General features: G+C 54.7%; 1 protein-coding gene and 1 non-coding gene across 3 annotated transcripts in view; one reads left to right on the top strand and one right to left on the bottom strand.

The window, feature by feature from the left end:
- The window catches only part of TECPR2 (tectonin beta-propeller repeat containing 2), a 100,419-nt gene extending 83,848 nt beyond the window's left edge, over window positions 1-16,571 (top strand). The window contains exons 18-20 of one of the 2 annotated variants that reach the window (XM_066278197.1): window positions 11,412-11,553; window positions 12,449-12,602; window positions 12,967-16,571. In XM_066278197.1, the coding sequence (XP_066134294.1) occupies window positions 11,412-11,553; window positions 12,449-12,602; window positions 12,967-13,114 (444 nt within the window). In that variant the 3' untranslated portion in view covers window positions 13,115-16,571. Of the gene's footprint in view, window positions 1-11,411; window positions 11,554-12,448; window positions 12,603-12,962 lie in introns of both variants that reach the window. The other variant, XM_066278196.1, reaches the window with a different exon arrangement.
- Window positions 12,086-12,214, bottom strand: LOC136336705 (small nucleolar RNA SNORA76). Its single transcript, XR_010731533.1, has one exon. It is a non-coding gene; the product is annotated as a small nucleolar RNA SNORA76 (small nucleolar RNA).
- Window positions 16,572-18,145: the final 1,574 nt, after the last annotated feature.

The following is an 18,145-nucleotide window of genomic DNA, read 5'->3' as shown; positions in this document are numbered from 1 at the left end:
TGATCCAGGGAGTGAGCTCACTACCTTTGCTTGTCTCTGTGACTATTTCCCCTGGACTTTTAAATTTTTTTTATTTTTTTTCCATAGTTAGAAGTGGGGAGGCAGACAGACAGACTCTGGCATGCGCCCGAACGGGATCCACCTGGCATGCCCACCAGGGGGCGATGCTCTGCCCATCTGGGCTGTTGCTCCACTGCAACCAGAGCCATCCTCAGTGCCTGGGGCAGAGGCCATGGAGCCATCCTCAGCGCCCAGGCCAACTTTGCTCCAATGGAGCCTTGGCTGCGGGAGGGGAAGAGAGAGACAGAGAGGAAGGAGAGAGGGAGGGGTGGAGAAGCAGATGGGCGCTTCTCCTGTGTGCCCTGGCCAGGAATTGAACCCGGAACTTCCATACGCCGGGCCAGGCCGACGCTCTACCACTGATCCAACCGGCCAGACTGTTTCCCCTGGAACTGACCTCTCATCTTTCCATCTAGTTGTCTGTATGGTTTCACACAGTCAGCCCCAACTCTCTGCCCGTTATCTCTGTTTTCTCTCTGTTCTTGGACACATCAGGTCATCTTGGAGGGATCCCTGCTGGAGCTTTGGTGGCTGTGGTCACCCTGTCCACCGGGGGTCGCCTTCCCCTCCCTGCGCCCAGAGCCCGTATCTCCCTCTTTCTCTGTGTTGGTGGAGTTTGTCCTTCAGCCGTCCCCAAGGAGGGTTCACGCGAGGCAGGTAACTTCTGGAGATACCACCTGTCTGAAAGTCTTCGCTCCTGTTCTCCCTTGATCTTGGCGGGCGCAGCAGTCTAGGTTGGAAAGTGAAGATCTTCTTTATTACCTTCTGGCATCCCGCAGGCCTTTGAGAAGTCTGAAGCCCTTCTGATAGCTGATCCTTGCTATTTGACCTGCTTTTTCTCTGGAAGTTTGTAAAGCCTCTTTGTCCCCAGTGTTCTGAGGACAGAGAGGGATGTGCCTGGGGGGGGGGAGGCTGTCTCCTCCTATGTGCTGTCGCCTGTGGCCTTTGTTCTGGGATGTGTCCCTTACCCTGCGGCAACCTCCTTCCTGCCTCTGCCCTCCTATGTCTCTGCTTTCTGGAGGTCATGTTCCTGCCCCATGGACTTCCCAAAGTAGCTTCCACTCTTCTTACCTTTTCTGTCCTGTCTTTTTTATCTCTTTATGCTTTTATCCTACTTTCTAGAAAATGTTCTCAATTTTACTGGGTTATGTCATGATCACGGCTTAATTTCTGGGCGCTCCTGTGCTGCTCTTAGTTGTTCAGCTTTCTTCTCCCGTGTGGTCCCTTGTCCTCCACGTCGCCTGTCCTCCCTCTCTTTTTTGTGTTCGTGGCAGAGGCTTTCCTTAGATGGTGGCAGCCTTGGGCATCAGAGCGGTCATCGGCACAAAGCTGCGGGAAGCCCGGAGGGCCTGGCGGGGCTCGTGGCCCCCTTCTCCAGTGCAGGGCTGGCTGTGGGCTGCTTCGCTGGGGCATGGGTGCCTGTGGTCATTGCTCCGGCCCCCGGGCCCTGCTCCGGCCTCTGCTCACCCACTGTGGGCTGCTTCGCTGGTGCATGGATGCCTGTGGTCATTGCTCCGGCCCCTGGGCCCTGCTCCGGCCTCTGCTCACCCACTGTGGGCTGCTTTGCTGGGGCATGGATGCCTCTGGTCATTGCTCCGGCCTTTCCTCACCCACCGCCCTCCAGCTTCCAAAGTCCTGGGGCTCTTTCCTCTGCTTCTTTGTGAGATTTTACCCTCTTTCTGTTTCATCTCTTCCCCTCTGGCTAGAGGTGTTTCAGAAGGCAGTGAGGGCAGTGGGTGGGTGGGGGGGGGGGCGGCTCTGTGACTGTTTCCTAGGCAGCTCTGGGTGTCTCGCAGCCCGCACGCCGGGCACACCGGGTGCTGAGAGCCGTGGTGTAGGTCGTCTCCCCGCCCCCACACTTCTGGTTATTGACCCTCAGAGGGCATCCACTTCCTCTGTCCCCCTTCCTCCTGTCTTCAGATGGCTCTGGGTGTGCCGGTTGTGGACGGGGCTCCTGGGCATGTGAGCTGCTGCCTGCAGGGGAAGAGAGGAGGCCTCCAACACGGTGTCTGAGAACTGTTACCCTTCCCTGGGGGTGCCCTTGCCTTCCCCCTGGTCTGCAGGCTGCACTAAAGACCGTCCCAACACAGGTGGCCGCCTGGGCCCCGTGTTGGCTCGTTGGCATTGGATGACTCATGCTGAAAACAAAGACCCAGTGCCCCCATCACTGCCAGCCCCAGGAAGGGCTGCAGGTGGTCCCGGAGGAGCTAGCCAAAGGTCGCCTCCAGGGAACCCCCCAGCCTGGAGGGCAGTCCCAGACCTGATGTGCAGCAGCGGCCAGCAAGGCTCAGCGCCAGGGCATTCGCTTGAGCAGCGGCCACGTGAGAAGCTGCCGGAGACAGCCAGGGGCCAGTGCTGCAGGGGTAAGGTTTCTGCAGACTCACAACAGCGCTGGGGCCCTGATCCCCTGATCCCGACTGCAGGCACAGTCCTCTGTGCTGGTATCAGGGACAGGGTCCCCAGTGCTGGACAGAAATGGCGGTCACTGCATCACCTGGCTCCGCTCAGGAGGAACAGGATGTGACCACTGCCCAGGAAACCTGTTTCTGAGCATTTTTCTTTAGCAGTCAGCAGATGCTGAGCCTCTAAGTCACGGCTCAGATCAGACGCAGGGCCAGGACCGGAGTCACCGGGGAGGGGACCTCTGGTTGTATAGGTGGCCAACTAGGAGAGGAAAGACACAGCTGCTCTTCTGTCCGGAGCCCGGCAGCTGGGGCCTCACTCAGCTCGGTCGGCCCTTTTCAAACATTTTTAGCAGAACTCATTCTCCAAATAATGTATCTGAGCCAGATGTGTTCCACAAATGACAGCAGAGCTGCTCCCAGGAGATGGCCCGGTACCTTCCGCAGGGCTCCGGGAAGCACGCAGGGCCGGGGTTCACTGCCCCAGAAGGCCTGCATGGCTGGGAGCTCGGCCGGAGGCAGGCAGCCAGAGCCCACACCCTGGAGTCGGAGTGGGGGAGACCCAGCCAAAGCGGCCTGGACAGGCCTGGTCGCCGCCCAGGGGAGGGGAACTGCCTCAGGGCCCGGCTGAGTGGGAGACGGTGTCCGGGCCTCCTGACTTCTCTGCCCCTCGCCCTGAGAATCTGCTGGCACTCTAAGCACAGGCCTGTTAACAATGGAATCCGGTTTTCAAGCTTATCTGAAGTTTGAATAGACCAGAAGTGGGAAGAGAATCGGCCCCAGGAGGAAACCCAGAAGAACTAAGAAGACCAAACAGAAGTCAGAAAGTACAGCCGCTGTGGGAGCCAAGTGACACAGGACTGAACAAACCCTACCTCAGCATTGGGCTGCACAATGTAGACCCCAGACCCTCGAAGGAAAGTCAAGTTCACCACCTGTCCCAAATATGAGGTGGACTAGAGGTTAATGAAAACAGGAGGAGAGGCCGCCTGGAGGCAGAACTGGCCCTGTGACACCTCCATGCGCGTCACCCTTTGTTTCTAAGGAGCTGGCCTGTGTGATTTGTGCTGCTGCTTGCAGGCTGTCAGCTAATCCACCTGGTGTTCCTCAAATGTTCCTGCTGAATTCTATCCACGTTCCCATAAGGTCCATACCAAAACCGTCTGCCTAGAGAAATGTCCTTTGTCTGTGACATCTTCATGTTTGTTTTTGTTCTGTTTTCTGTTTTGTTTTGGCCTGGGTATGTGTGTGTGTGTGAGTGTGCAGGCCGAGGGAGTGGGCAGTGTGGGAGCTGGGCTGTGCAGAGCAGACTCACGAGGAGGACCCCAGCAAGGGGAGTGAGAAGCCCCGCTTGCTGAGAGCCAGTGCTGGGGGACCTGGCAAACCGTGAGGCCAGAAAGAGGGTGGCGCCCACCGTGGAGGGTGGAGCACCACAGGGCCAGGGTTACCCTGCAGCCACGGGGGCTGTGGCCAAAGTCACTTGCTGGGCGCAGATTGTTCGGCAGCCCAGGCAGGATGGTGTGGTGTGGGGACACCAGTTAGGAGGCCACTGAAGTGGTCTCAGCAGCTCACAGGAAGGGGCTGGAGTCCAGACATGCATGCCTTCACACGCCAATGTGCCAGTGCACCCTCCAAAGCACAGTCCTCTCCTCGTGGGACTTGCTGTCTCATCCAGTCAGATCAAACAGCCCTGCTGAAATCCCTGGTGAAGGGCGGAGGCTTTTCCCTGACTGCAGCTTCCACCAGCAGAGGCGCAGTAACCCGTCACCAGAAACACCTGCTGCAGTCACCAGAACCACAGCTCCGAGGAGTGAGGCCGGAGTCAGAACGCTCGGGGGAGTACACCAGATGATAAAATTGGGGCCAGAAACTCAAAAACAAGCTTGTCTTATCCAGGAAACACAGACGTGTCACATTTCCAGCTCCCGTTATCTAAGCTGAACAGTGTTTTCACTGCACTTGACAACTAAGATGAGTCCCTTAGCCCGAGGATAATGCTGTGGGCCCTGGGGACAGGCGGCAGCCAGTGTACACAGCAACAGGGCCTTGGGAACAGCAGTGTAGACGTAGCGCATCATGTGAAAACTGCGTTCCTTAATCGAACTTTATGTCTAGTCAAGGTGTCAGTGTATAAAATAAATTCTGCCTGGAGAGGCTCTTGATTAATGGGAAAGAGGAATGATTTATCCTGTAATACTGGTGGCCTGTGCCTGACCAGGCAGTGGCACAGTGGATAGAGCATTGGACTAGGATGCAGAGGACCCAGGTTCGAGACCCCGAGGTCACCAGCTTGAGCGTGGGCTCATCTGGTTTGAGCAAAAAGCCCACCAGCTTGAACCCAAGGTTGCTGGCTCTAGCGAGGGGTTACTCGGTCTGCTGAAGGCCCATGGTCAAGGCACATATGAGAAAGCAATCAATAAACAACTAAGGTGTTGCAACGCACAATGAAAAACTAATGATTGATGCTTCTCATCTCTCTCCGTTCCTATCTGTCTGTCCCTGTCTATCCCTCTGTATCTCTGAAAAAAAAATACTGGTGGCCTGGAATAAATAAAATGTGGTCTTACTTGTTCCTAGTAATTAGTAATGAGCGTTTGTCTTTGAGAACATGAGATAGTGGCTTGGTTTCCTCCCCTCTTCCGTGAGGGGAACTTTATAGCTGAGAGCAGTCCTTTGGTTTGTAAATATCAAAGGAGGTTGATGGCTGTAATTAAACCTATGGGTACTTCCAGGAACTGGATGTGGCTCCATCCCTATCACCTGCACCTGCTCTGTAATTTATCCTTTTATTTTTGAGAGAGAGAGAGAGAGAGAAAGAGAAAGAGAAAGAGGACTGACCAAGTGGTGGCGCAGTGGATAGAGCGTCAGACTGGGATGTGGGGGACCCAGGTTTGAGACCCCGAGGTCGCCGGCTTAAGCGCGGGCTCATCTGGTTTGAGCAAAGCTCACCAGCTTGGACCTAAGGTCGCTGGCTTGAGCAAGGGATCACTCGGTTTGCTGTAGCCTTACGGTCAGGGCACGTGAGAAAGCAATCAATGAACAACCAAGGTGTCGCAACAAAAAACTGATGATTGATGCTTCTCATCTCTCTGTTCCTGTCTGTCTGTATCTGTCCCTCTCTCTGACTCTCTCTCTGTCTCTGTAAAAAAAAAGAGAGAGACAGGGACAAACAGGAAGGGAGAAAGATGAGAAGCATCAACTCAGTTGTAGTCCTTCAGTTGTTCATTGATTGCTTCTTGTATGTAGCTTGACTGGGGGACTCCAGCTGAGCTGGTGACTCCTGGCTCAAGCCAGCAATCATGGGGTCATGTCTATGAACTCACACTCAAGCTGGTGATGCCACACTGTCAAGCCGGATGAGCCTGTGCTCAATCTGACAACCTCAGGGTTTCGAACTGGGGTCCTCATTGTCCCTGGTCGACACTCTACCCACTGTGCCACCACCTGGTCAGGTTGTAACTTATCTTTTTTTTTCTTTCTTTTTTTTTTTTTTGCATTTTTCCAAAGCTGGAAATGGGGAGGCAGTCAGACAGACTCCCGCATGCGCCCTACCGGGATCCACCCGGCACACCCACCAGGGGGTGATGCCCTGCCCCTCTGGGGCATCGCTCTGTTGCATCCAGAGCCATTCTAGTGCCTGAGGCAGAGGCCATCTTTGCTCCAATGGAGCCTCGGCTGCAGGAAGGGAAGAGAGAGACAGAGAGGAAGGAGAGGGGGAGGGGTGGAGAAGCAGATGGGCGCTTCTCCTGTGTGCCCTGGCCAGGAATCAAACCCAGGACTCCTGCACGCCAGGCCGACGCTCTACCACTGAGCCAACCAGCCAGGGCCTGTAACTCATCTTTAAAGGGCATTTAATAAGCAAGAGCTACTACACACACTCTTACACTCACACTTTTTTTTTTTTTTTCTGAAGCTAGAAACGGGTAGAGACAGTCAGACAGACTCCCGCATGCGCCCGACTGGGATCCACCCGGCACGCCCACCAGGGGATGACGCTCTGCCCACCAGGGGGCGATGCTCTGCCCCTCCGGGGCATCGCTCTGTTGCGACCAGAGCCACTCTAGCACCTGGGGCAGAGGCCAAGGAGCCATCCCCAGTGCCCGGGCCATCTTTGCTCCAATGGAGCCTCGGCTGCGGGAGGGGAAGAGAGAGACGGAGAGGAAGGAGAGGGGGAGGGGTGGAGAAGCAGATGGGCGCTTCTCCTGTGTGCCCTGGCCAGGAATTGAACCCGGGACTTCTGCACGCCAGGCCGACGCTCTACCACTGAGCCAACCAGCCAGGGCCTACACTTACACTTTTTAAAAATTGATTTGAGAGGGAGGAAAGGAGAGAGAAACATCAATTTGCATCATCATGCATTCATTGGTTGACCCTTTTTTAAGATTTTATTATGTATTGATTTTACAGAGGGCCAGGGGAGCGAGGAGTATCAACTCATAGTTCTTCACTTTAGCTGTTCATTGCTTGCTTGTCATAAGTGCCTTGACCCAGCAAGCCCAGGGTTTTGAACTGGTGACCTTAGTGTTCCAGTCGGCACTATCCACTGTACCACCACCATAGGCCAGGCGATTGATTCTTGTACATGCCCTGACCAGGGATCGAATCCACAACCTTGATGTCTCAGGACAATGCTTCACTGAGCTACACAGGCAGGGCCTCACACACACACACACTGACACTCTTATAGGCACATATATACACACACAATCTTTGGCAGCGTACCCAGAGCATAATTTTTTTACCATTGCCAAATAATTTTTAAATCTTAAATTCCTTATTTACTTTATAAGTTGCATCCTTCATTCTTTTTAAACATTTTTTTTTTACAGAGACAGAGAGTGAGTCAGAGAGAGGGATAGACAGGGACAGACAGACAGGAACGGAGAGAGATGAAAAGCATCAATCATTAGTTTTCATTGCACGTTGCAACACCTTAGTTGTTCATAGATTGCTTTCTCATATGTATCTTGACCGCGGGCCTTCAGCAGACTGAGTAACCCCTTGCTGGAGCCAGTGACCTTGGGTTCAAGCTGGTGGGCTTTTGCTCAAACCAGATGAGCCCGCATTCAAACTGGCGCCAGTGACCTTGCGCTCAAGCAAGTGAGAGTCCGCTGCAGGCAGACCTTGTTTCATTGCATCTCACAGATGCTGTGTGTCCATGCACAGGGAGGTAGGACCCGCCCTCTGCAAATTGATGGTGGCTCGCTGAAGGCTCAGATGATGGTTAGCATGTTTTAGCAATAAAGTATTTTTTAATTAAGGTATTAACATATTTTGGACACAAGGCTATTGCACACTAAACAGACCACAGTGAAGTATAAACATAGCTTTTCTATGCACTGGGAAACGAAACAATTCACGTGGCTTTCTACTGCCATATTGGCTTTGCAGCTGTGGTGTGGACTGCGGACCTGCCGTTTCCGAGGTGTGCCAGTATGCTGATACGCCACATCTTGTGTACCCGGGCGTCAGCTGACGGCCGTTGAGTTGTGGACCCTTTTGGCTGTGGTGAGGATTGTTGCTGCCATGAACACTCGTATGGTTTTTGTTTGAACATCTGTTCCAATTCTTTTGGTCTACATCTAGGAGTGGGGTTGCGAGGTCCCCTGGTAACCTTTTGGGGACCTGCAGACTGTTTTCCATGGGCTGTACCATTTCACCTTCCTATCAGCAGTGTATGGGGGCCCTGTGTCTCCACAGCTTCTCAGTAACTTGTTCTTTTCCATTCTTTTATGTGGCAGAGAGAGTCAGAGAGAGGGACAGATAGGGACAGACCGACAGGAAGGGAGAGAGATGAGAAGCATCAATCATCAGTTTTTCATTGTGACACCGTAGTTGTTCATTGATTGATTTCTCATATGTGCCTTGACCGCGGGCCTTCAGCAGACTGACTCCTTGCTTGAGCCAGCGAAGCTGGTGAGCTTTTTTTTGCTCAAGCCAAATGAGCCCATGCTCAAGCTGGCGACCTCGGGGTCTCGAACCTGGGTCCTCTGCATCCCAGTTTGACGCTCTATCCACTGCGCCACCGCCTGGTCAGGCTCTTTTCCACTTTTTATTTAAGTTGTTTTTGTTTTTGTCTTTTTTTTTTTTTACAGAGACAGAGAGTCAGAGAGAGGGATAGATAGGGACAGACAGACAGGAACAGAGAGAGATGAGAAGCATCAATCATTAGTTTTTCATTGCGACTCCTTAGTTGTTCATTGATTGCTTTCTCATATGTGCCTTGACTATGGGCCTTCAGCAGACCGAGTAACCCCTTGCTCAAGCCAGCAACCTTGGGTTCAAGCTGGTGAGCTTTTTGCTCAAACCAGATGAGCCCACGCTCAAGCTGGCGACCTCGGGGTCTCGAACCTGGGTCCTCTGCATCCCAGTTCGACACTCTATCCACTGCGCCACCACCTGGTCAGGCTTATTTAAGATTTTATTTATTGATTTTTTTTAGAGAGGGAGAGAGAAAGGCCACAGGTGGGGAGTGGAATGGGAAGCATCGACTCATAGTAGTTGCTCCTCATATGTGCCTTGACCGAGAAAGCCCGGGGTCTTGGACAGGTAACCTCAGTGTCCAGGCTGACGCTTTATCCACTGCCTCACCAAAGGCCAGACCTATTTTCCATTTTCTTTTCCAGCCTTCCTCGTGGGTGTGAAGAGGTATTGCACTGTGGTTCTGATTGGTCTTTCCTCAAAGGCCAGTTGGTGATGTTGACTACCTTTTCAAGTCCCATGTCCTTTTAAAAATTCGGTTGTCCTTTGTGTTGTTGGACTCTTAATTTTTATTTATTGATTTTAGTGAGATAGAGTGAGAGAGAGGAACATCAATCTGTTCCTGTATGTGCCCTGACCAGGGATCAAACCGGCAACCTCTACACTTTGGGATAATGCTCTAACCAACCGAGCTATCTGTCCAGGGCTGTTGTTGGATTTTAAAGTGATTTATTTATTTAGGTTACTAGACCCTTATTAGATATATGATTTGGAAATATTTTCTCACATTCTGTGGGTAGTTTCTTCACTTTCTGTATGGTGTCCTTTAAGGTACAAAAGTTAGGAATTTTTGTGAGATCCAATTCATCTTTTTGTTGCCTGTGCTGTTGGTATCATGTCTGTAAAACCACTGCCAGGCTGAGCTCTCACATTTTTTTTATTCATTTCGAGTCAATTTTGTATATGTCATGAGGTAAAGATCCAGCCTCCTTGTTCTGTATGTGGATATCCTGTTGTCCCAGCACCACTGTTGAAAAGACTGTTCTTTTCTCATTGAACGAACTTGGCAATCTTATAAAAAATCACTTGGCTGTCTGGGCTTATTTATGGACTCTCAGTCCATGGACTTACATGTCTGTCCTTCGGCCGGGGCCACACTATTTGATTACTGTAGCATCAAAATAGTTTTGAACTCAGGATGGGATTCTAAATCTGTTCTTTTTCAAAATTGTTTCGGCACTCAGGATTCCATGCAATTCCCCGTGAATTCTAGGATCGGCTTTTCCATTTCTGCAAAGACACCAGCAGCTGGGATTTTACAGAGACCACGCTGACATCCGTAGACCACTTTGTGTCATTCCGCCTTGCCAGCTGCCTGACAGTGTAGAACAGTGGTCCCCAGCCCCCGAGCCACGGGCTGGTTACTGGTCCGTGGGCCATTTGGTACCGGTCTGCAGAGAAAGAATAAATAACTTACATTATTTCCATTTTATTTATATTTAAGTCTGAACGATGTTTTATTTTTTAAAAATGACCAGATTCCCTCTGTTACATCCGTCTAAGACTCACTCTTGACGCTTGTCTCGGTCACGTGATATATTTATCCGTCCCACCCTAAAGGCCGGTCCATGAAAATATTTTCTGACATTAAACCGGTCCATGGCCCAAAAAAGGTTGGGGACCGCTGGTGTAGAGCACAGGCTCTCAAAAGGAAGCCAGACTGCCTGGGCCCGACCGCTGGAGCGCCGAGTCTCCTGGTGCTAACATGGTCTGTGCTCATGGCTCGTGGGAGGCAGCCTCACAGACTGAACTTCACCCCCGTGTGGCCCTGCTTGGTCACAGCAGTAAGGTCACTGGGACTTGTTCCAGTCGCATTTGTGAAGTTACGTTTCTTGGGCCATGTTCGGGAGCTCTGAGGGTGGGTGACATTTGTGAAACCCTTTGCTGCCTTGTCACCCTGGGTCTTTTCCACACTGCCTCCAGCTGAACCCCTTTTCTGCCCGGCCCAGGGCTGTGTGCCCGTCTGACCTCCACCGAGTCCTCCTTTTGGCTGGGAAGCCCGTTGCACACTGCGTCTTGTTTCCTACATCAGCCCTCCAGCACACTGCAGGCCTCTCTCTCTGGACAGTGTCAGCGGCCTGGGTCCCAGCACCTGGCAGGCCCTCCACAGCTTCCCAAGGGGATGCCCTCATACTGTGCCACCCGCCCTGCCCACCCAGGCGCCCCTCATGCCACGTGCTCCCTCCTGTGCCGATCTCTTCCCCTGCTTCCTCTCCTGGTCATTCCTCTTCATCCGCAGCCTCGGGGTAGCCATCAGACCTAAGGCAGCTTCCCTGACCTGACCCCCGGGTCTGATCCCCCAGTTATGTGCTCTCGCGCCTTGTTCACTCTGTAGCTCTCGCCTGGGGCAGTCTCGTATTTCTTTGTGTGACTACTGGACGAAAGACCTGTCTCTAACCAGACTTTAAAGTCCAGGAGCCAAGAAAATTGATTGGTAGCTCCTAGCACAGTGCCTGGCAACTGGTAGATGCTGAAGTAACTATCTTTTAGATGGCGGGGGTGGGGTGCGCTGGGTCACAGGGTGGGTAGATGGTGGGTGGCTGAGTGGCTGGCAGGCTAGCAAGCACCAATCAGTGAAAGTTTCTGGAACCTCCTGTCTGGCATTGCTGACCTCCATTCTCCATACCTCTCAACCTTGCTCTGTCCAAAAATAACGTGTCTCCCCGCTCCTTCCCTTCCCACTTCCAGCCTGCCGGGATTACCTTGGTCAGCATCCATTCCAGCCCCAACGACCAGATGCTGTGGGCCCTCGACAGCAGGTGCAATGTGCACGTCCGCATTGGAGTCACCGAGGAGATGCCAGTGGGGACCGACTGGGAGCATGTGCCAGGTGGAGAGGGACCGGCCTGTGCACTGTCCACACAGGCAGGGGGCGGGGCCAAGTGGAGAGGGACCAGCCTGTGCACTGTCCACACAGGCAGGGGGCGGGGCCAGGTGGAGAGGGGCGGGCCTGTGCACTGTCCACACAGGCAGGGGGCGGGGCCAAGTGGAGAGGGACCAGCCTGTGCACTGTCCACACAGGCAGGGGGCGGGGCCAGGTGGAGAGGGGCGGGCCTGTGCACTGTCCACACAGGCAGGGGGCGGGGCCAGGTGGAGAGGGGCGGATCTGTGCACTGTCCACACGGTAGGGGGCAGGCCAGGTGGAGGGGGCAGACCTGTACACTGTGGAAATGGGCAGAGGGCAGGCACAGTCACAGGCCTTGTCTGCCACACCACATAGCCACAGCCTTCACACTCAGTGTCTGGTCCTGCACTCTGCTGGGGCAGGTGACAGGCACGGGACCAAGTATTCCTGTGTGAGGAACGCAGTCCACATCCAGGAACTCTGTGGCGTGATCATCCCCCTCACACACACAGCACCACTGTGTCACTGTGGTTAAAGGGCTGCCAGCTAGCTGCAGTCGACCCCAGTTCTGGGCAAGCACATGCCCTGGTGCTGCAGCCTGCGCCCCGGCACCACGCACAGGCCCAGTGGGGCTCAGAGGCAGCGTGTTGCGGCCATCCGCGCACTGCCTGGGCCCTCTGTCCACTGGTCTGGAGCTCTCAGTGGCTTTGCCAGCCCTGCCAACAGGGCAGCCTTTCCTCAGCTGCCCTCCAAGCCCAGCCAGTGCAGGGCACTGTCACCATGGGGACGCTCTGGTTAACAGGGACAGTGTTGGGAGAGAGCAGGCTCTGGGGCAGGGGTGGTCCCTCAGGCCTGAGGACGGATGCCATGTCTGCTACAGGGTTGCAGGCCTGCCAGCTGGCGCTCAGCACCAGGACCGTGTGGGCCCGCTGCCCCAATGGCGACCTCGCCCGACGCTACGGCATCACCGACAAAAACCCTGCCGGAGACTACTGGAAGAAAATCCCTGGGCACGTGACGTGTCTCACAGGCAGGTGCTGGGCTTCGCGGGCTGCACGGGTCCCCGTGAGTTCTTAGGCTGCCAGGACCGTGTCAGCGGGGCCGTCACAGCAGCCTCCCCCACAGGACATACTGTCCTGCAGGGGCCTATCCCCAGGTCACGCCTGATGGAGGGAACCTGGCACTCGGGCTCTGTCAGGCTCCCAGGAAGGGAGCAGGGCACTGGGCTGTCCAGTTTAAAGCTGAGGAAACTGAGGCACAGACCAAGGTGGTGTGTCGGGGTCCCACAGCTAGAAAGTGCCATGTCTGGATGTAGACCAGCTCCTGACTCCATCTGGGCCCCCCGCCCCAGGCTAGGTGATTAACAAATGTGTGGCTGGCTTTTGTCCCTGCAGTGAGCTCATCAGATGAGCTGTGGGCAGTGGGCCCCCCCGGCTACCTCCTCCAGCGGCTAACAAGGACTTTCAGCCACTCGCACGGTGCCCAGAGCAGCCAGGCCACCAGCGCCCATCCTGAGGACCTGGAGGACGAGTGGGAGGTCATCTGAAGGAGCTCTGTGGCCTTCACTCAGGAGGGAGGAAGCCAGGATGTGAGGAGACAGTCGGTTCTGGATGGCTTACTCCTGGACATGCCTCATCAGCTCCCGTCCAGACACGTTTGGCCATGTTGGATGCCCCGCCCTTGCTCTCCCGTGCTTGTTTCTGTCTCATTCCAGAACCACAGCCCCAGCCAAGTGGTCGGAGCTGTTGCTGCAACAGCAGTGGCTCTGAACCCCATGGTTGTCTCCCAGTGAGGACAGGCTGCCACACTGCACGCACTAGACACCCGTGTGCCGTGGTCACGTCCTCATCACTGACTACTCCAGGTCCCACTGAGGGGACGACGCGGGGAGCCCCCCATGGACAGGAGAGTCAGAGCAGGTCAGGGGACACACCTGTGAGACACGACAGGCTGCCACATTAGTAGCTAAAGGTCAGTGCTCTCCAGCCACTGAATGCGTTCCCACAGTGGCTTTTCTCCATCCCAGGGTCCCACCCCTATTCTGAGAGGCACGAGCCCGCACACATTCCGCGCCACACACCCCGACGGCAGCCCAGGGCCATGTGTGAGAGGCGGGTGCTGGCTGTGCCAGGATGGAGAACACGCCCGCACACAACACAGCACATCCCGGCCAGGGCACGCTCGCCGCCTTCAGAACACCCTGCAGCCCAACACTCAAGGCTGGTGGGTGAGACAGCTGACCGCACACGCGTCCCTGCAGGCAGGGGGCATGACTTAAATGTCTTCAGAGTGGCGTCTCACCTGCGTCGGGGCGAGTCTGCTAACCATTGCCTTTTCTGTTTGTTGTGTTACAAACTTGGATAAGATACCTCATTTGAAATCAAATGTTACAAATTTAGAAATGTGCTTTCTGAAACCAGTGGAAGGGCTTTCGTTCCTCCCACGGGTCCCGAGCCTGCACTGCCCTCGGCTGCAGCCTCCGAGAGGTGGGCACCCGTGCGTCCTCGGCGTATGGCGCAGTCCTGGGGCCAGCCGCTGGCTCCAGGGGGCAGCCCGGCATTGTTGGCGGGCATTTGGGCTGCTCCCCAGAAGGCTGGCGCTGGGGCCTACTGTGACCACGTCAGACATCAGTCCCTGAAGCCAGCCCGCAGTGCCCAGTCACCTCGCTGGCGTATGAGCTGTGGGACTCGGCGGCCCGGCCTGCATCCGCCCTGGGCACACCCTCCTTCCTCCTGGACGCAGGGGCACAGCGGGACTCTGGCCCCGGGCCTGGGCCCTCCAGGCCTGTCTCACACTAGGCAAGCGTGTCCAGTCCTCGGGCCCCTGCTGAAGAGTGATGAGATGTGCCCTCTGCCGGGACCAGCCAGTGGTGAAACGGGTCTTCCAGGTCTGAACGAGGGCAAGATGCTGACCCCGCTTCCTGCTCCACACTACATTTTTACGGAACCCTCTCCTAGAGTTTGGTGGCAGCAGAGCCGCCCGGGGGTGGTGGCCCCTCTGCTGCGATGTTGTGCCTTGGACGGCAGGCAGTGCTCTCGGGACCCGCGGGCCTTCAGTGCGATGAAACCCAAAAACCCAAGGCCAGCCTGAGAGGTTCAAACACTTCAGCCTTGTACAGTTTCCCTGCTGGTTCTCATTTTTAGTTGTGCTTTGAGACAGCGCAATAAACTAGACTTTTTCCAAGCCAGCTCAAGTCTGATGTTCGAGCTGTGACAAGGTGCCTCAGTGGGCACACATGGAGGAGGCTGGCATCCCCGCCTGCGCTGGGAAGAGCTTGCCAACCAGCCCCACTGCCCGGAGAGCACAGTGGACGTGATTTTGTGACCTGCCCCGTTTACATATGCACTGGGCTACCCAGGGTGGCGGTCCTGCAGGAGTGGTCACCCAGAGGTAGATGTTACCCTTGTTGCCCGAGGTAGAGCCCAAGGCCATCTCCTCATCGAGGCTCACAGATGCCAGGCTACTGCAGACAGGCTTCAGGGGTTTCAAATCCCCGGGTCTAACCAAGAAACAAAACCAAACATCAAAGTGCCCTGTGGAACCCAACATGCAGAAAGATCACATGATAGCAGCAGGAATCCCATACCCAGGATCTCACGCTCATGTCAAGAAGTGGCTAAGCCTTCCGGAAGACATCCAAGAAAACGTGAATCAAGAAAGAATGTTTGACGTTCCTGATGGGAGAGTAAACACACTGTGGAAAGACACCAGTCCTTTCTGTCGGAATGTATGGGTTTAACTCAATTGGTCAGAATCCCACGGGGGACTTTTTGTGTATGTGTTGGGGGAGGCAGGGAGGAGTTTACAAAATAACGTTCCTCCCACAAACGCCACCTTGACAAGGCCAGATGGGGTGTTCCTGGGCTCTCCCATGCAGAGCACCTCGTCCTTCTGAGGGCCCCACAGGGTAATACTGTTTGTCCCAGACTCTGAGAGGTCAAGGAACTTGCTCAAGGTGACACAGGAAGCACTGGGACTGGAGCCCCGCTCCAGAGCTCGACCCATGCTGATGGATGCCCTCACTGTCCTGGGAAGGGGAGTAACAACAGAGGCCAGTGTGGGCTGAGGGGCCGGTGGCATCAAGCAGCCCAGCAAGGCCCCTGTGGAGGTGGCATCAGAGATGAGGGACAGGAGTGCGACTTCACAGCCCCTCTGTGCCACTGCTCAGTTATTTGCACAAAATAAACATTAGACAAAGGAACCTTAAAACCAGGGGTAGGAGAATGGTATCTAATTTCTGGATGGCAAGGGCTTTTTAAAGTCAAAGTGGTGGGGAAAGCCACAGAGAAATAGATATGATTTCTTCAAAATGTAAAAATGCCGTAAATTAAAAATCCCACATAAACCTAAAAGGAAGTAATTGTAACAAATGGGACATGATATCGCACGTTCACACCAGGAAGAGGAGAGCTCAGACACAGATGGACAGGAGGTGGAAGGGGCAGGTGCAGCAGACTGGGAGCCCACGCGGCACAGTCCTGGAGCAGCCCCTGGCCGTCCAGCAGCAGCCTTGAGATCTGAAAACCCACAGCTCCCCCACCCCAGACACCTGGACTCAAGAACAGACCCTGAAGCGGGGAAGCGTTCAGCACAGCCGTGGTCCTGACTGGAAAACACTAACACGGATGGCACAGCCCTTGTGGAGTGACACACAGCCATGAATACGCACGCTGCTCCTGGACGAGAGGCCGTGGCTGTCTGCCACCGAGCTCTCCTGTGCGGATGTCGAGCTCCTCGGGTGTAGCAATGTCATGGAAATGGAAAGAGGAGGGGGACACAGATGTACTCTCATTCCGGCGGGTCTGAAACGTTCTTAACTCCAGGGGACACGAGCTGCACAGAAACGAACACTAGCAGCTGGTCACAGTGGTTGCCTGCACTACATACCTTTTTCTATCTTTTGAATTTTGAGCCATGTAAATGTATTATTTATTCCAAAAATAAAACATTTTAAAAACTCAGTTCTAACTCTGTAGTATCAACACTAGCTGAGTCAAATATCACAAAATAACCACCAGAGACTTCTTACAAACCATGTTCACAAAGCATTTTACAATGTAGGGAGATGCTTCTGCTACAGTAAGTTTGAAAAGACCAACTTGTGTGAGTGATTTAATATCCTATATGTAAAAAAACTGCACAGAAAATGTATATCTGCATATGGGACAAGGAGAAGAAAATACACCAGAATCTAGCAGTGTGTGTCAGGGTGGGGTTATGACAGGCCGTCAGCCGCTTTCTTTGGGAGCTGCATGGGGGGGGGGGGGGGACACACGACAAGCAGGGCCGCACCCAGACCCACACTTCTCTGCAGTCCAAGGGTTCTACCGTGAGCATGAATGCCATAAGCTGAAATTCTTTTTAAAACCACCAAAGGTAGAAATCTCTATCTTCACCTCTGTCTCGATTGGGGTGGTGGTGTCACGTGTGTCGACATTTGTCATAAGCCCTTAAACTACACACAAAGTCTGCATTTATTACACGTCACTTGTGCCTCCGTTGTCAAATGCAGCCACAACCAGTCCCGGTGGGGCTGGCTCCGTCAGCAGCAGCTCGCTCCTCCCCAAACAGGCCCCGTGCTGTGCGGCCTCCCTCCGCTGTGCTGCTTCTGCACCTGGCTTTCCGGGAAGCTTCCCTGTTCTGAGCAGTCTGGGGTGACTTAGGAAACTGCTCTCAGCACCACACTGGAAAGTTGAAGAAATTGAGAGGGAAGGAAATCAAGGTAGGAGAAGCGAGGTAGAAAGCCTGGTAGTGAGGTTAGCTGGCAAAGGAGGCGAAGCATGGCTGGGCACAGGGCCAACGAGGGGGGGTCTTGCTCCTCGGCCCTGGCCATCCACCCCAGGCCGCCCCTATAGCACACCCTGTCCCATGGTGTCCCTTTCAAGATCTGGGCCTGAGGTCACAAAACCAACAGGTGTCTAAGGTACAGATTCTGGGCCCTGGGCCCCTGGGTGGGCATGGAGGGTGGCCAGTATTTTCTCTGAAAGATTGGAGGAATGAATGAAATAAGCAAACCAGCCGCTTCACCACCAAGAAAAGGCCTGCTGTGGGCGGAGCAGTTGTCTTTAAGAAAACATCACGGTCACCTGGCAGTGGCTGAGAGCCGCTGTGCTGCCTGCCAAGCAGCCCCTGGGTGGAGTCTGGCCAAGCACCCCGCTCTCCATGCTCAAGGCCAGGGTGATAGTGGCCAGGGTGATACCAGTGTCAGGACATTGGAACTCAGCTTGCTGCCTTTCCTGGGGCCGGAGGGCCCGGAGACTGATAAGCCCGACCCCAGAGCCTGCCTGCCCCCTGTCCCAGGCCAGCAGTGGCCACCAGATACCCCTTATCTGCCTGCACCTTGCCTCTAGATCCTCCGCTCTCACTGAGCAGGTGCCAGGCCCATGGGGCTCAGGGGAGCTGTGCCAGGAATTGGCCCCATTTGGCTGTCACAGGGCTGTGACGCCAGCCTGGCCTCTGCTCCCTCGGCCTTCTCTGCAGCTCCAAGCAGTGCAACTTCCTTAGCGTCCCCCACTCCGTCCCACCCGCCCGCGGTGAGGGAGGACATCAGGGGCCAGTGCCCTGGCTGCCTGCCTCC

Source organism: Saccopteryx bilineata, chromosome 4, assembly GCF_036850765.1.
Source record: "Saccopteryx bilineata isolate mSacBil1 chromosome 4, mSacBil1_pri_phased_curated, whole genome shotgun sequence".
Classification (NCBI taxonomy): Eukaryota; Metazoa; Chordata; class Mammalia; order Chiroptera; family Emballonuridae; genus Saccopteryx; species Saccopteryx bilineata.
This window is presented reverse-complemented; position numbering and strand designations above follow the sequence as displayed.